This window comes from Ovis canadensis, chromosome 20, assembly GCF_042477335.2.
Source record: "Ovis canadensis isolate MfBH-ARS-UI-01 breed Bighorn chromosome 20, ARS-UI_OviCan_v2, whole genome shotgun sequence".
Taxonomy (NCBI): Eukaryota; Metazoa; Chordata; class Mammalia; order Artiodactyla; family Bovidae; genus Ovis; species Ovis canadensis.
The window spans coordinates 45,498,153-45,516,371 of NC_091264.1; the positions used below are offsets into that span (position 1 = coordinate 45,498,153).

Below are 18,219 nucleotides of genomic sequence, written 5' to 3' on the forward strand. Positions count from 1 at the left end.
AAAGAGCTATGTTAAAAAGTCGAAATGCCTCCCTGTTTGCCTTTCATGGCTAATAGAGATTGCTGAGGAAAGAGCACTTTGAAAAATTTTACTTTCTCTCTTTGCAGTTCAAGCAGCTAAGAAAGACAATTGTACAACATGAGACAGCATGTGGTACTCAAAATCATCCTTGACCTGAGCTATTGGCATTCTGCCTTTTATACCTGGAACATATCCACCTTAGTTTCCCTTAGGATGAATTATTTTCCATAAGTTTCTTGACCCTTCATGCAAAACACCACCTGTAATTGAGTCTGTTTATATTTTGATGACTGACTGCTGACAGATTTCAAGCCCCCTCCTTTCCCCTTGTGCTTCCTGTCTGGGCAAGCTAAATAAGCAAGCCTGGGTGCTTCCTCCCTTGGTGTTTGAGTAGAGGGTGTTCAAACCACACAATCCCTGGCTCACATGCGTGAATCCCAGTCCAACCCCATCCACCATAAACCTGATATGGAAATCCCTCCCTGCTCTCTCTTGGGCTATTATCAGGCCAGTTTGGGAGCCTGATGTACTCTCCCCAGAAAGGTTTTATTTATGGACAGTAAACCTTTTCATACCCTATTGGGGCATGTGGGGAGTCATCAGACTTGACATCTGAACCAAATTTTCAGTGGGGAAGATCTACCTGCCTATGTGGGGATGACCATAGCACCTCCACCCCAGACACTCTTTGCATGAACTAAAAGCTCAGGTTTCAACACATAAAGGTGTTAGGAATCAAGCTGTTTCCCTGAAGAAATTCTGGTTCAACTACAAAAACACCCTGCAAAAGTAAAATCATGTATACGTGGGACTTCCCTGGATGTCCAGTGTTTAAAGACTCTGCACTTCCAATGCAGGGGCGTGGGTTCTATTCCCTGGTTGGTCCGTATGCCACACAGTGTGACAAAAAAATAAAAAAAATCACGTCTACTTGCTGCATTGAAACAAGATATAATGTTAAATCACAGATAATTACTTTGCTGTCTGTGTGGCCTATCAGTGCTGGAGAGTGCTTATAGTTCAAGGTTTAAGAGATATAGCAAGACATTTTTTAAAATTACCTTTTTCTTCTATAAACCATAATTATTAAAATTTAGTGGTGGTATATCTATCCAGCTAATGGTAGAGAGTGGTTCCCAGGGAAAGTCTATGACAAGACCAAAGTCAGAGCAGTTTCTCTTTCTCTGGATTTGTCCTTGGGAAGATGGTTTTGGGGGAGGGGGGAGATGTTATGAATGACCTCACAATGTGATGGAACCTGTATTCTAGACCCTGTCTTGGACACCTTTGTCTCAGATGGGCTCAGATGGGTGCCTGGGCCATGGATGAACTCACCCTTGAAAAGGAGGGAGGGCATTCATCTCCTTGGACTAGTGGAAAAGCATAAAGGCTTAAGATCCAGGTCCAAGAGAGTTTATCCTTACTGAGGCCTCTGGGCAATGTGGTTCTGAGTAGATTACTTTGGGGCCAAGAGAAATCTGGAGCCACAGTTATGGCACTGCCCAAGAAGACCAGGAAACAAGGAGTGCGTCTATTGATGAAGGAAGGTATTTTCAGGGGCCACTTCTTATTTGGTCCCTTTTAACTCCGCCTCTAGGCAGTGTCCCAGGCAGAAACTAATGGCCATACTTAGTTTAACTGAAGAAAATTTAAACGAGAGGAAACCAGCAAAGGAGAGTGGAACACTAGCATCTAACAATTGCAGGAAAACTACCACCTGGAGGCTGGAAGAGCAAGAGCAAAAGAATAATGTATTCATTTTCCATGGCTGCTGTAACAAATAGGTGCCTTAAAACAACAGATCTATTTTCAAAGACTTGTAGTCCAGAAGTCTGAAATAAGTTTCACTGGGCCAAAATTGAGTTGTTGGCTGAGCCACACTCCTTTCTGGAAGCTCTAAGGGGAGAATTAACTGGATGGGTAAAGCAGCATGTGAATTTAAGTAGAATGTTTTAAAATCAGTTCAGCTCAGTCAGTCACTCAGTCATATCTGACTCTCTGAGATGCCATGGACTGCAGCACGCCAGGCTTCCCTGTCCATCACCAACTGCTGAAGCCTGCTCAAACTCATGTCAATTGAGTTGATGATGCCATCCAACCATCTCATCCTCTGTCATCCCCCTCTCCTCCTGCCTTCAATCTTTCCCAGGCTCACAGTCTTTTCCAATGAGTCAGTTCTTCGCATCAGGTAGCCAAAGTATTGGAGCTTCAGCTTCAGCATCAGTCCTTCCAATGAATATTTCAGACTGATTTCCTTTAGAATTGACTGATTTGATCTTCTTGCAGTCCAAGGGATTCTCAAGAGTCTTCTCCAACACCAGTTTATTTTTTTTTATTTTTCATTTAATTTTTAATTGAAATATAATTGACATACAATATATTAGTTTCAGGTGTACTACATAGCGATTTGACATTTGCATCATTATTAAATGATGACCATCGTTGAGTTTAGTAACCATCTGTGAAAGTGAAAGTGAAGTCACTCAGTCATGTCCGACTCTATGCGACCCCATGGATTGCAGCCTAAGAGGCTCCTCTGTTCATGGGATTTTCCAGGTGAGAACACTGGAGTGGGTTGCCATTTCCTTCTCCATCCAACACCAGTTTAAAAGCATCAATTCTTCAGCGCTCAGCTTTCTTTATGGTTCAACTCTCACATCCACACATGACAGCTTTGACTACGTTTTTAAATAAGAGAGACCTATTAGACTTGTTTGCATCAATGCTGTCCAGCCATCTCAACATCTGACACCCTCTGCTCCTTCTGCCCTCAATCTTTCCCAGCATCAGGGATTTTTCCAATGAGTTGTCTGTTTGCAATGTTCATGCAATGAACATGAACTTGGGCAAATTCCGGGAGATGGTGAAGGACAGGGAGACCTGGTGTGCTGCAGCCCATGGAGTTGCAAAGCATTGGACACAACTGGGCAACTGAACAACAGCAATTAGACTTGTTTACAGTGATAATGAGTCACTAGAAAAGGAGAGTCTGAAAAGTGAAAGGAATGTGAGAGCGAAGTCCTCAAGGAGGCAGAAAGAAATGGTATCTCTGACAATGTTGGGATGGATAGTGGGTGTGGAACGCGTGAAGGACAGAAGCTTGTGGGTGGGGAGCAGATGGCAGGCACTTTTAAAAGGCAGAGGAGGAGGAGGACTTTTGGAACAAGAATTAAAAAGGGAAGGATAAGATCCACTAGTGGGAGAGGAGAAGCACACACAGCAGCTGCTGCATTACCCACACTCGTGGGGATTCCTGCCTGCCAAGACCCCAAGTTTCCAGATAAAAGGCAGAATGTTCGCTGGATGACTCATCCACTTGGATACTGATTCAACAAATATTTACTGAGCAACTACTCTGTCAGGCACATTGGTGCCACTTAGCATAAAATGAGACATGAAATAGAGCAGAAGTCTAAAAGCCAGATAGATGCCATAGTCACGTACATAGGAGAGATCAGGAGAAGACTGAAATGTGGGAGAGCATGAAGGTAAAACGTGTGTTCTCTAAGGAGCTGAGATTTACTTTAGTTTCAGAGGTACAGTGAAAAAAAAAAAAAAAACTAGTAAGAAGATGGGTCCCAGGAAAAGGAATCAGCATTACAGATATAACAATGGAGCTGAAAATTCATTTGAGCAGAGGTCAAAGGATGATTTGAACATGAGGTTGGAAGGTATTAGCTGGAAACATCCAAAAAGAATGCTAACATACATTTAAAAAAATTATTACAGAAAATTTCAAATAAACACAAAACAGAAAAGTGAACTCCGATGTATTCTTCACCCAGACTAAACAATAATGAATATTTGCCAATCTTGTTTAGCAATCCCTCCCTGACTTTTTATTTTAAATTTTTTATTTTTTCCTGGAATATTTTAAAGTAAGACCCAGACATCATTTGTCTTGTTGTATGTATCTTTTGTATGTATCTTGTTGCATGTATCTTTTGGGGCTTCCCTGGTGGTTTGGGGGTACAGATCTGGCCTGCCAATGCAGGAGACACAGTTTCGATCCCTGGTTGGGGAAGATCCCCTGGAGGAGGAAATGGCAACCCACTCCAGTATTCTGGCATGGGAAATCCCATGGACAGAGGGCTACAGTCCATGGGGTTGCAAAGAGTCAGACACGACTTAGTGACTAAACACCACCACCACTGAACCCATGTATCTTTTAACCAATACAGTCTTTTTCTTCCTTTTAAACATAACCATAATGTCATTATCACAAATAATAAAATTAACAGTAACTTTATAAAGTTGTTTTGACAGCAGATTGAAGCATTTGCTACGGTTTCCAAATAAAAACACTGGTATTTAGGAAGCTGGAAAAGAAATGCTTGATACAGGGACAGGATTAGTTCTTTGATGGTACCATTAAACATTATATTGGAAAATACTAACCAACATGGGGAAAGTTCAAGATAAATGTATATAGTAAATCTTTTGTTATATAAAACTAAAGCTTTTTTTGTTATGTATACACAAAATCCATCTCCATACCTAGCATATGTAGATATATAGATATCAGAAGAAAAAAAGGCTGAAAGAACATTTACTACGTTCAGGGATGATCCAAGTAATGCGATCAGTGTTTGGTTTTTTTGTTTGTTTTTATTTATGCTTTTTCAGAGTGTGTTTGTGCATGTTAGGATGGGGGGTGCGGGGTGGGCGGCATGGAGAACGTGACCTCTTTAATGAAGCTGAATGAATAGCTAAGAAAGCGACTCATCTTCAATCTCAGTTCACATATCAGGAAAGTAGATTTAACACAGTAGACACCTGACACACCAGTTAAATGAACAAAATCTAACGGAAAAGGGTGAAAATTTCACTCTGATTTATCAATTTTCTGGAAAAAGAAGTGACAGAGATTCAGGCTAGGATACTTTCCCAAAATGAGGCTCATTGGTATCGCCACAGCACGTTGCATTGCATCGCCCACAACAGCCTTTAGAATCTTCAGCAGGAGAGACACGAAAGGTTTTTCAATGAGGGTGGGAACTGGCCCTAAGATTTCTGGGAAATAAAGTCTTAGCGCTGTGTCGACTGCGAGTCTCTGAGCTTTCTGGGAAGTGTAGTTCTCAGATGTAGGACGAGCTCTTTGGCTGATCTAGTTTCAGAGCGCCCCCCAGGAAGCTGGAAGATGGCTTGGGGCGGTTGAGACGGTCGCTGGCCCCCATCCAGTGGCTTCTAGGAGTAGCCGTCTCAGCTTTGTTCGGGGAAATCTGGACACACAAAGGTCACCATGAAAGTCCAGGAACACAGCGAAAGCGCGGGGCTCAAGAGGCCTTTATCCCCGTGGTGGTCTTCGCACTCAAGCGCCTCCTTCTGGTCGAATGACGACAAGGAAAGCAGCTTGCCTTCGCGAAAGCCTTTCTCCCCATCCACCTACGGCGTTTCCAGAAATGGCCCACGCTGAGTCTGGATAGGGGCTCCGTGCAAGGACAGAGATTATTCTGAAGACATGCTTCAGTGTGAGCCGAGTCACGGTGATTTTGGCTGCACTGGAAGACCCTCCATTTTTCCTTAGAATAAGACTCCCCACTCCAGATTACTCTTTTGACCCGACTTCCCCACCAGAAATTCCAAAAGTTTTGGATTCCACATTGACTTTAGAGTTGCAAATTAATCATATCAGGTTTTCAGCTTTTTAATGTTTTGTATGCATGGCTAACTGCTGAGTTAGCCTCTAACTAACTAATTTAGTTAGTTCCTCTGCTTCAGGCCCTACATAGCTTACATGAAAGTTAATAGCAATGAAGGAATTACTGGTCCCTCCTCTTCCTCCCCATATCTAGTCACCAATTTCATAGGATTGTTCCTTTAAGTCCACTTGTTGTTTAGTCGCTAAAGTTGTTATCTGAATTTTTGCAAGCCCATGGACCGTAGCCTGCCAGGTTCCTTCTGTCCATGGGATTCCCCAAACAAGAATACTGGAGTGGGTCGCCATTTCCTTCTCCAGGGGGTCTTCCCAGCCCAGGAATGAAACCTGTGTCTCTTGCATTGCAGGTGGAATCTTTACCCCTGAGCCACCTGGAAAGCCCAAGAGGTCCAGTAGTCAAACCCTGATCTTTGGGTAAGCTGTTTAACATTCGCATATTTCAGTTTCTTCATCCCAAAATATGTTAAGTAAAATGACTCAAATGTGTGAAAAAAGCTGTTCTGGCACCCAGTAATTACTTGATTATGCAGTATACTCTGTCCTCTGCTGATTCTAACCCCACCCTATATCAAGAAGAATCTTCATATTTGCCTTTCTGAGACTTCCACTAAGAACTCAATATTTATTCACTGGGAAATACACTGTTTGCCAGGTGTTGTGGCGAACACATAATTTAGTTTTTGTTATCAAAAGTGCACTGTATAATTACATGAAGGCCAATGGAGAAATTAATCTTAAATCTATCAGGCTTTCCTTGAAGAATGGACATTTTCTCCCCATCCAAATACAGTGTAAGCAAATGAGCACCTCACTTCACCTAAATGGTCACTTTGCATCTCTACCTGAATAACCACATGATATGACAATTTGTCATGATCTTGATCTTCTAGGCACCTTCTCCTCTCTCTAATGCTGATTTGCATTGTTTTCAGTTTTCTGTTTTATCATATCTTGTAAGCTGCCTTGAGTCATTTTTGATACACAATAGAGTTAAAATAAAGTAGATGACTATTGTCCAGGATGGCAGTCAGAAGAAATATCTTCTTATTTTTTATTGTAATCCTAGTTTTCCATTTCTGTGGAGTTACAGGTCCTTCAGGATTGAAATGAAAGACTACAGGCAGATATGAAGAAACAGAATGATAACTATTAGCATTTATTGAGCACTTATTATGTCAGGCACTGTTTTCATCACTTTATATGAATAAACCCACCTACTCCTTAAAACAGTCTCATGAAGTGGAAAGCTAAGAGGCCAACATCCTAGGAGCTCTGAAGGAGAGTCAGTCCCAAGGCTCAATGTACATAATTAAAGATCAAACAAAAATGACCAAAAGATTCATGAGGTTACCTCACCATTCAAAAGATTAAAGCAAATGCACCATTAAAAATTAAACCCTCTCAATTTAAGTTAAAACTAGAATCCATTAGTTGGGTAGATGGGGCTTCAAGAGATTTAAGACAATTTCTAACTTCAAAAAAGTTCATGGATTAAAAGCACTTGACAGAACCAGAGAACAGAATAAGAAAGTATGTAATACTCTGCTGCTGCTGCTGCTAAGTTGCTTCAGTCATGTCCGACTCTGTGCAACCCCATAGACAGCAGCCCACCAGGCTCCCCAATTCCTGGGATTCTTCAGGCAAGAACATGGAGTGGGTTTCCATTTCCTTCTCCAATGCATGAAAGTGAAAAGTGAAAGGGAAGTCGCTCAGCCGTGTCTGACTCTTTGTGACCCCATGGACTGCAGCCCACCAGGCTCCTCCATCCATGGGGTTTTCCAGGCAAGAGTACTAGAGTGGGGTGCCACTGCCTTCTCCAATGCAATACAGCAGAACGATGCAAACCATCACTGTAAAAGACTTCTAAGAAGGTGGGCAATTGAAAGTATCACAGTGAAGGCAGGATGTGAGCCCGGTTTTTATAAAAGATTTCTAGAGATGTTAATACAAGGAAGAAAGTAGGACATGTAAAAGAATGCCGTGGAATAGTCCGAAAGGAAGCCAAGTGTGAAGAGAAAGCCTGTGGCAGAGACAAAGGGTAGGGCTGCCCAGCTGTACTGGGGAGTAATGGAAAATAAATAAATACATCCAACTGTGGAAAGTCTTCGAGTTTAAGCAGTTTGAACCTTTTCCTGGGGACAATGGGAAACTAGATTCTTTTTGAGCTAAGTGATAGTTTAGTAAGACAGCTAGATAAAGACACAGAGATAAGAGCAGCAACAGTGTGTTCACTCTGGTATCTAGGTCCAAATTACCAACGAGTTAGCAGCAGCAGTAGGAACACAGAGAAAGAAATCAACTATTAGGCCATTTCAAATAAACCCTAGCAGGCTGATTACCCATGATAGAGAGGAATCGGTAAGCAATAATTATGGGGCATTTAGTGACCACTCAGCACTGTGGGGTGTTTTGTAGGGATCTAAAATAAGATTTTCATCTTTAAGAAGCTTACAATCTAATTGAATAATCATAAGTACTATAAACCAATAAAATGAAATTATTCTGGTTCAACTCTTGCCCCAAAGTCATAGAGCTAATCACTGTTAATCAGAGAAGTGCTGGGAGGTAGAAAAATTCGTGGATCAGCACAGAATCATGGATCCCAGAGGCTCAAATTTTAAGGCATAAGAGTAGCCAAAAGTGCCAATTCTGCAAATGTAAAGTAGGAAAAGGACTGAGAGGTAGGCGCTGTGTTTGTTCTTGATAGATCAGCTTTACGACTGGTGAGAGTCAGAACCAGAGGGTATACATTTCATGAAGTCTGTAAACAAAAGATGTTTTTAATATAGGGCAGCATTTTTTTTAAAAAAAAAAGATAATGTAGGAACTAAATATAAGATTTTTAGGACATTTTTGGTCAGGATAAGATAAAATAATACTAGGATTAATTAGGCACATTAGTAGAAATATGGGTTATACTTTGAGGGAAATATGGTGTAGCCAAAAAGGTAAGGGAGGAAGGAATAGAAAAACTGTCCTTTAAGTCCAGAGGCTGAATTTGCCGTATTATTGTCATCCCCAAACTAATGGGTAGATTTTTGTTCTGAAGCCAGCTTCTCTTGTGCTACTAGAGCCAGCAAGCCTAAAAACATCCACATACAGGATTTCCTCAAGTAAAGGGGCTGATGTGGTTGGGAAAGAAAAGGGTTCACTGGTTGTTCAGGGACCAAAGCTCCATGGAAGAGATAAAGGTGAAGGACTAAAAGGTGTAAGGTAGTAAGGTATATTCTATGACTGGAGCCCTACAAAATATTAGATTGAATATCTTAAGGTTTTTAAAGTTCATCCCCGCCTTGTTGAAATGATCACTCACCTGACCACTTAGTTTCCATAAAGGAAGGAAGGCTAGCTTGAAACTGGCTTATAGCTAGTGGGAAAGGAAAATTCAAACAAGTATATATTTCTCTTCAGCTATATAGGAGCTTATGCTATGTGCTCTTATGCCAAGATTAATGAAAGCTCAGATATTACTTTTTAGTGTGAAGTTGCTGATGTCTAATAAGAGTTGAACTCTGACTGAAGGCTTTCTCACAGCTATTACACTTGAAAGGCTTCTCTCCGGTATGAATTCTCTGGTGAATAATAAGGGAGGAGTTCCGACTAAAGCCCTTGCCACACACTCTACACTCATGAGGCTTTTCTCCAGTGTGGATTCTCTGATGTTCAGCAAGGGATGAGCTTCGACTGAATACTTTTCCACAGTCATTGCATTCATAGGGGTTCTCTCCAGTGTGTGTTCTCTGATGTTCAATAAGAGATGAGATCCAACTGTAAGCTTTTCCGCATTCACTGCATTCATAGGGATTCTCTCCAGTGTGTATTCGTTGATGCTGAATTATAGTTGAACGGTCACTGAAGGCTTTCCCACATTCATTACACTTGTAAGGTTTTTCTTGAGTATGAGTTCGCTGATGTTGACTAAGGTTAGTGCTTCGGCTAAAGGCTTTTCCACATTCACTACATTCATATGGTTTTTCTCCAGTATGGATCCTCTGATGTAGACTAAGGTGTGTACTCCGGCTAAAAGCTTTTCCACATTCAGGGCATTCGAAAGGTTTCTCTCCAGTGTGAGTTCTTTGATGTTCAATAAGGTGTGTACTTCGGCTAAAAGTTTTCCCACATTCATTGCATTCAAAAGGTTTTTCTCTGCCATGAATTCTCCTGTGGACAATGAGGTCTGATTCATAACTAAAGGCTTTACCACATTCATTGCATTTACAAGGCTTCCTTTGCAGAAAGAGTTTTTGGTGTTTAATTAAGTCTGAATTATCTTTGGAGTTTTTCCTAGATTTGGGGGACCTAGCTCCCTTTGGAATTCTCTGCCGTGTATTAAATTTTGAGCTTAGATTAAATCTACTGGATTCAGGGCCTCTCTCCTTAGTGAAAATCTCCTTGAGAGACACTGACACTTTTCTGATTGCCCTTTTCTCAAAAGATTTCTTCTGTACAGGGCATTTTGTCTGCCTTGATAATTGGCCCTCACTTTTGCAGGCTTCTTCATCCATAGGATGCTGGGCAGTATTCCCTCGAAGACTTTCCATTGCTGACCCAGAAAACTCTAGTTCTTCCAAAACAGCCTGATTGGTGGTGATGCTTCGGTTCAGTTAAAATCTTCCCTATCTGAAAGACATTTAAAGTGCAAATGTCACCTGTCTCTAGTGTGGAGAACAAGGAAAATAAGCCACCAGAAATAAAAGACAACTAATTCATGCACACTAGCAACTTAATATGGGGAGAAAGTTAAAACAGACAATGAAAGAGAAGTGAATGAAGCCAGAAGAGATAACAGAGTTCTCATAGTGGATGCAAAGAGACATCAAGAAATACAAGTAGTGGACTGGGTAACATGTTAAGCCCCCTAAAATGAAAATGAGCAGACATATCAATTGATGAGTAGAGAATAAGGGATTAGAAAGTAAAATGAGCTATTACCTATTTAGCCAGTTACTTATGGTAAATGAGAGAAAGGAAAGGGATTAGAAGAGTAAAGACTCTCAAATGTAGAAGGATAACCACCCTCCTAAAAGCAAAAAGTGAGAAGACTCTGTCAAGGTTGGATGCAACCATTTTCTTGGCAATGAAAGAGAATAGAATTTCAGAAACGCTAATGATTACACCGCTATCCCCACTGAATCCACCAACCCTTCTTCCAACTAGTTTAGGTACTCTTCTAAATAAGTCTACGACCCTAGATTTCAGAGGTTTAACAACACTTGCCAAGGATCTCATCTTAACAGATCTTAGAGTTCATTGAGGCCAACTTGCACATTGGACAGGAAACACTGAGTAACTTAAGTCACCCAGCAAATTATAAGAGCTTAGACTAGAACTCGTCTCCTAAATTTCAAATTGGTGGTCTTTTCATAATACTACTCACCTAACAGATATTTTTGGTCAGTCCCCTCTTCAGTTCCCTAAAGATCCAGTATGTATAGTTGTTCTTCCTCCAACTGGATGATCATGTCCAGTTCATATGCTGGGATTCTGCTGATGAGAAGTGATTTAACACAAGGCTATTGGTGCTGGAAACACAGGGCTATTGAGAGCTCAACATTAATGCTTTGATCTATAGAAAAGATAGTGTGAAATTTCACAAGTCTGTGGCAGGAAGCACTGGAGAAAATGGGTATCTGAAAATTCTGGGCTAAAATTGGTTCCAAAAGAAAGGCTATACACATACCCATCAGAATCACTTATGAAACTTGTTACTCTAGATACTGGGCATTACCTCAGACCTAGGGAATATGTAGTAAGTTCACATGACTTGACAAGTTGTACTGTCCAACATGAACCTTAGAAGAAACACTCTAAGTTGCCTGAAAAATGTGCTCACTGGGACCAGCCTTCCTAAAAACATTCTTCTCAGAGCGAGAGGATCTAAAACATAAACTCAGTCTCCCATAAGACAGGTGGTTTTTTTCTCCTGCTGGAAGGTCCAACACATGTCAAGGATCTTGTTTCCAAGTATTAGGTAACTGCATTCTCAGATGACACCTTTAAAAAGCTGGGCACCCCACATTCAGACTGTACCAAGCAGTCTCTTTATCTTCCTACTCCCAAGGTTGTTCTTACATTTTCCTTATAAAAAGGAAGAACAGCAAGGCCTTCACCGAGATTACTGACCTACACTGAATATCTAGCAGAGCATCCTGGTTCTAGCAGTAAAATGGGGAAGCTACGGGAATCTGTGCCTATTCTTCTGAAAGCACTTCTCTGAACTCTTGAGTTTCCCCACTGAAGCTTTTTCCTTAACCCATTCTCTTGTAAATTTATCCAGAGCCCTTGGGTATGACAGTAGGCAATAAACTGTAAAATAGTTGCCCTAATGGTTCTGCTCACAGCACTATTTGAGATCCACTGGGTTAGGAGCATATCTGGTTTCACAAGTCTTGCCTTTCTCAGAGACTGGGAACCTTCCAGATGTCGAGGTGAACCTTGGAAGATGTTCATCAAGAAGCCATTCATGGAGAACCTCAAGAGCAACATGATGATGCTGCTGTCTGTATCCAGCTTTGCCAAGAACATTCCTTTCAGCTGAAAACAGGGAATGCAAGACCCTACCACTGAGTTGATTGATAAGTCAGAATTCTAATTTATTTAGAACCTTGGAATAAAATCCAGTTGCATACTTTATGGTGCTAATATTTCTTAGTAGGAATTTACCTAACTGCTTAGGTTGGCTGGCCTGCATTCTCGCAGCCCAGATCCTTAAGCTACTCTGCCATTATTCTGTTGGCAGTTTTGAGAATTTGTGAGGGTTTTTTGTTTGTTTTGGTTGGAATGCTGATTTCATGGTGTTATTAGAATCAGAATGATCTCTGTTCATTTCCAAGGCAAACCATTCAATATCATAGTAATTCAAGTAATGCTGAAGAAGCTGAAGCTGAATGGTTCTATTAAGACCTACAAGACCTTTTAGAACTAACACCCAAAAAAGATGTCCTTTTCATTATAGGGGACTCGAATGCAAAAGTAGGACGTCAAGAAACCCCTGGAGTAACAGGCAAATTTGGCCTTGGAATATGGAATGAAGCAGGGCAAAAGCTAATAGAGTCTTGCCAAGAGAACGCACTGGTCATAGCAAACACCCTCTTCCAACAACACAAAAGAAGACTCTACACGTGGACATCACCAGATGGTCAACACTGAAATCAGATTGATTATATTCTTTGCAGCCAAATATGGAGAATCTCTATACAGTCAGCAAAAACAAGACTGGGAGCTGACTGTGGTTCAGATCATGAACTCCTTATTGCAAAATTCAGACTGAAATTGAAGAAAGTAGGGAAAACCACTAGACCATTCAGGTATGACCTAAACCAAATCCCTTATGATTATACATTGGAAGTGAGAAATAGATTTAAGGGACTAGATCTGATAGACAGCGTGCCTGATGAACTATGCACGGAGGTTCATGACATTGTACAGGAGACAGGAATCAAGACCATCCCCAAGAAAAAGAAATGCAAAAAAGCAAAATGCCTGTCTGAGGATGCCTTACAAATAGCTGTGAAAAGAAGGGAAGCGAAAAGCAAAGGAGAAAAGGAAAGATATAAGCATCTGAATGCAGAGTTTCAAAGAATAGCAAGGAGAGATAAAGAAAGCCTTCCTCAGCAATCAATGCAAAGAAATAGAGGAAAACAACAGAATGGGAAAGACTAGAGATCGCTTCAAGAAAATTAGAGATACCAAGGAAACATTTCATGCAAAGATGGGCTCGATAAAGGACAGAAATGGTATCGACCTAACAGAAGCAGAAGATATTAAGAATAGGTGGCAATAATACACAGAAGAACTGTACAAAAAAGATCTTCATGACCCAGATAATCATGATGGTGTGATTACTCACCTAGAGCCAGACATCATGGAATGTGAAGTCAAGTGGGCCTTAGAAAGCATCATTATGAACAAAGCTAGTGCAGGTGATGGAATTCCAGTTGAGCTACTCCAAATCCTGAAAGATGATGCTGTGAAAGTGCTGCACTCAATATGCTAGCAAATTTGGAAAACTCAGCAGTGGCCACAGGACTAGAAAAGGTCAGTTTTTATTCCAATCCTAAAGAAAGGCAATGCCAAAGAATGCTCAAACTACCGCACAATTGCACTCATCTCACATGCTAGTAAAGTAATGCTCAAAATTCTCCAAGCCAGGCTTCAGCAATACCTGAACCATGAAATTCCAGATGTTCAAGCTGGTTTTAGAAAAGGCAGAGGAGCCAGAGATCAAATTGCCAACATCTGCTGGATCATGGAAAAAGCAAGAGAGTTCCAGAAAAACATCTATTTCTGCTTTATTGACTATCCCAAAGCCTTTGACTGTGTGGACCACAATAAACTGTGGAAAATTCTGAAAGAGATGGGAATACCAACTACCTGACCTGCCTTTTGAGAAGCCTGTATGCAGGCCAGGAAGCAACAGTTAGAACTGGACATGGAACAACAGACTGGTTCCAAATCCAGAAAGGAGTGTGTCAAGGCTGTATATTGTCACCCTGCTTATTTAACTTATATGCTGAGTACATCATGAGAAATGCTGGGCTGGAAGAAACACAAGTTGGAATCAAGATTGCCGGGAGAAATATAAATAACCTCAGATATACAGATGACACCACCCTTATGGAAGAAAGTGAAGAAGAACTGAAGAGCCTCTTGGTGAAAGTGAAAGAGGAGAGTGAAAAAGTTGGCTTAAACCTCAACATTCAGAAAACGAAGATCATGGCATCTGGTCCCATCACTTCATGGGAAATAGATGGGGAAACAGTGGAAACAGTGAGAGACTTTATTCTTCTGGGCTCCAAAATCACTGCAGATGGTGACTGCAGCCATGAAATCAAAAGACGCTTAATCCTTGGAAGGAAAGTTATGACCAACCTAGATAGCATATTCAAAAGCAGAGACATTATTTTGCCAACAAAGGTCCGTCTAGTCAAGGCTATGGTTTTCCCAGTGGTCATGTATGGATGTGAGAGTTGGACTGTGAAGAAAGCTGAGTGCCGAAGAATTGATGCCTTTGAACTGTGGTGTTGGAGAAGACTCTTGAGAGTCCCTTGGACTGCAAGGAGATCCAACCAGTCCATCCTAAAGGAGATCAGTCTGGGTGTTTATTTGAAGGACTGATGCTAAAGCTGAAACTCCAATACTTTGGCCACCTCATGCAAAGAGTTGACTCATTGGAAAAGACTCTGATGCTGGGAGGGACTGGGGGCAGGAGGAGAAGGAGACGACAGAGGATGAGATGGCTGGATGGCATTATGACTTGATGGACATGAATTTGAGTGAACTCCGGGATTTGGTGATGGACAGGGAGGCCTGGCGTGCTGCAGTTCATGGGGTCCCAAAGAGTCGGTCACGACGGAGCAACTGAACTGAATTGAACTGAATGATGATGGCTATTTCTGCAAAAACAAAGAATGTTCCTTATCCTGCCAGACCTTAAAAAAAATTTTTTTAATTGTTACGTGAGGCTGGAATGCACCACTACTTTTTATGTAAATACAAAGTATTTTGTAGAAATTTTCTATGTAGTGCAAAATCAAGGAAATACTTCTTTCTCTTTGAATGATACTAGGAATTGTTCACCATTTTAGGAAAATCAAACCACTTATGGTATTAGATTCCTAACTACAACATTCACATATCAGCCTGCATTCAAAGTTGTTGCATTCATAGTGATTGTATGTATAGGTACAATAGTCTGTTTTATCCAATCATTTACGTGCTGAAATACATATTATTTAAAATTACTTTCCTTTTTTTCTCCTTTTTATTACAATTAAGGTAATATAGTGATATTATATCTGTAGGTAGTTAATATTACCTATGAATTTTATTTCAAGATAGTACAAGGGACGGTAGGTCTTAAAGGTAGAGAATTACTTCTCCAGTGCAATGGAACTAAAGTATTAACAGTTACACAGTTGATAAATAGTGAATCTCTCAGGCGGTAAAATGCAAAGCGTCTAAATCCTCTAAAGCAAAGTCCTCATGTCCAATAGAAGTCTGAAGATCTGAGAACATTCACACTCAATAAGGGTGACATAGGTACAATGGGGATTTTGTATATAGTGGGATATTATTATATTTTTACATGTTACAGTCCACCTTGGAGAAGGGTTATTTTTGATAAAATGTTCAGGGGTTTTGGAGACAAAGGGAAACCAGGAAGATCTGAAATTTGAAGACAGTTATAAACTGACTCACTGGAACTCTAAAAACGTAGAATATCTAAAAATAGGCAGAATCTCCCGAACAGAGAAAGAACTAGAACAGAGTTGAAAGGAGAGAGCCAATTTTGAGGGTTTACTTTGATGCTTATTAATACTTGATGACTGGTAAAATATGCTAGTCGTATTTTAATACTTGATGACTGGTAAAATATGCCAGTCTTATATCTTTGATATAAGATTATCTCTAATTTAACTAATGTGTATATAGTGTGCAGTACAAGAGCCTCCCCAACCTTCCCCCAATCCAGTCGTTTCGGCATTTCAAATAAGCTCATGACATGTGTAACTGTTATTATATATTGTTTGTGTATGTGACACCTACGACAGACACATAGAAACCATGAAGAAAATTTCTACATTAAAAAAAAATTGAATAGCTCTTCTGGTGCTTTGCTTTCTGGTACGGGACTGACTACTTCCTGGAGCCTTTGCCAATGCACCACAGTTAGCCTCAGCAGCCTCCATTCAACTCTAGAACAGAGATGGTCAAGTCTCCAGGCCTATCACAAGATGCTCTTCAAACGACAGTGTCCTTAAAGATTGGCTCAAAGTCACAACAGATTCACAGAATTTGATATACAGAATTTGTCAGTACCTCTAACAAATAACACCCGCTATGTTCAAGCATCAACACTTATCATCAGAATCATTGAAAAATACTACTGCTCTCAAGTTCGGTAATTTCAAGTAAGGTACTTAGTCTCTATGTGCCTCGATTTTCTTATCTGTAAATGAGGATGATATAGTACATCTCATGGGGTTAAAGCGAGGATTAAATGAGTTAATTCTGCTAAAAACTCTTAGCGCCTAGCACCCGCTAAACATCTGGGAAACACCCGCAATACAGAAGCACTTCCTCGCCCAGCTAGAACGGAGCAGAAGGCAACTCTGATCATTTCCATCTCCCAGGGGCTCAACCCGGAGAACATCTGTCAATGCAGCCGAAGGACTAGGCTGTGCCGACCCGGGAGGCGAGATACCGGGCCGAGTCCCAACAGCGGAGGCACCTCTCGGCCGGATCTGCGGATAGGCCACCCCCAGGCCACTCGCTGGTATTCCCCGCGAGACCTGTTTCGGCACGACCACTGCACAGAATCTCCAGGCCCACCCGTCCAGGACCCAGGACCCTGCGTGCCCTACTCACCGGCCGTCTCTGGCCGAGCGCCGGGACACACCCTGGCCCGGACCCTGGCTTGGACGGAACCTGAGTGCGCGGAGCTAGAGGAAGCCGGAAGGATTAATGAGAAACCCTTGAGTCGAACTCCGGGTCTCACCAAGTTTCCCGAGGTCACTGACACTCTTCCACTCAGGCTCGTGTGCTGCTCAGTACGGAGAGCCAGTCATTGCCTGATTAACCGCCCAGCCCTAGTTCTCCTGGAGCAGATGACCTGTTAGAGGACAGAGACGCTAAGGAGAATAGGAAGCATACCAACGGCCGTGGCTCCGCGCCTGCGCCGCAAGGTCCTGAACCGCCAAGCTATGCTCAGAAGTTCTTGGAGACTGTTCCAGAGCACATTCCCTGGTGTGACACTGAGATTGAGAACTTGACACTAAAGGCCCGGAAAGCGGGTCTTCGAAAGATCCTGAAGGTCTTAATACATTCTACAAAGTATAACCTGGTTTATATTTTTAAAAAACATACCTGCAGAACTGATTAAAATACAGATTCACATGCTTCACTACTCGTTGGCTTGAGGAAAGTCTGAGAAACACTGCATGTTCAGCAGTCATCCCAGATAATTCTGATACAGGTGATGCTCGGCCTGTCTCTGTGAGAAATAGCACCCCCCACCCCGCTCCCCCCTCCCCCCAACACACACACATTCTGGATGCTTAAATGCAACTAAACGCAGGACAGGTCCCCAAAATTCCACCAAGAGATGTAAAGGTTAAAAAAATTAGGAAGCCACTCTGGTCATGAGTATTTTTTTACCTGTGTTTTATCCTAAGAGTTTTATAGTTTTTCTCATAAAGTTAGAACTTTAAAGCATGTTAAATTATTTTTTATATTTTAGATTTAAGGGACTAGATCTGATAGAGCGCCTGATGAACTATAGATGAAGGTTCATGACTTTGTACAGGAGACAGGAATCAAGACCATCCCCAAGAAAAAGAAATGCAAAAAATCAAAATGGCTGTCTGAGGATGCCTTACAAATAGCTGTGAAAAGAAGGGAAGCGAAAAGCAACGGAGAAAAGGAAAGATATACCCATTTGAATGCAGAATTCCAAAAAATGGCAAGGAGAGATAAAGAAAGCCTTCCTTAGCAAACAATGCAAAGAAATAGAGGAAAACAACAGAATGGGAAAGACT

The 18,219-nt window shown here is 41.4% G+C and overlaps 1 protein-coding gene across 4 annotated transcripts in view; it reads right to left on the minus strand.

Moving 5' to 3' along the window:
- ZNF391 (zinc finger protein 391) overlaps window positions 1–17,303 on the minus strand; it is a 22,679-nt gene extending 5,376 nt beyond the window's left edge. The window contains exons 1-3 of one of the 4 annotated variants that reach the window (XR_011251288.1): window positions 17,051–17,111; window positions 11,058–11,164; window positions 10,164–10,300 (exon numbers count right to left, since the gene is read on the minus strand). Coding sequence is in view for 3 of the 4 variants with exons in the window: in XM_069563726.1 (XP_069419827.1) it covers window positions 9,148–10,221 (1,074 nt within the window). In the remaining variant the exon portion in view is untranslated. Of the gene's footprint in view, window positions 1–6,807; window positions 10,301–11,057; window positions 11,168–17,050 lie in introns of those variants that run through there. The other 3 variants (XM_069563726.1, XM_069563727.1, XM_069563728.1) reach the window with 3 other exon arrangements.
- Between the last annotated feature and the right edge of the window lie 916 nt (window positions 17,304–18,219).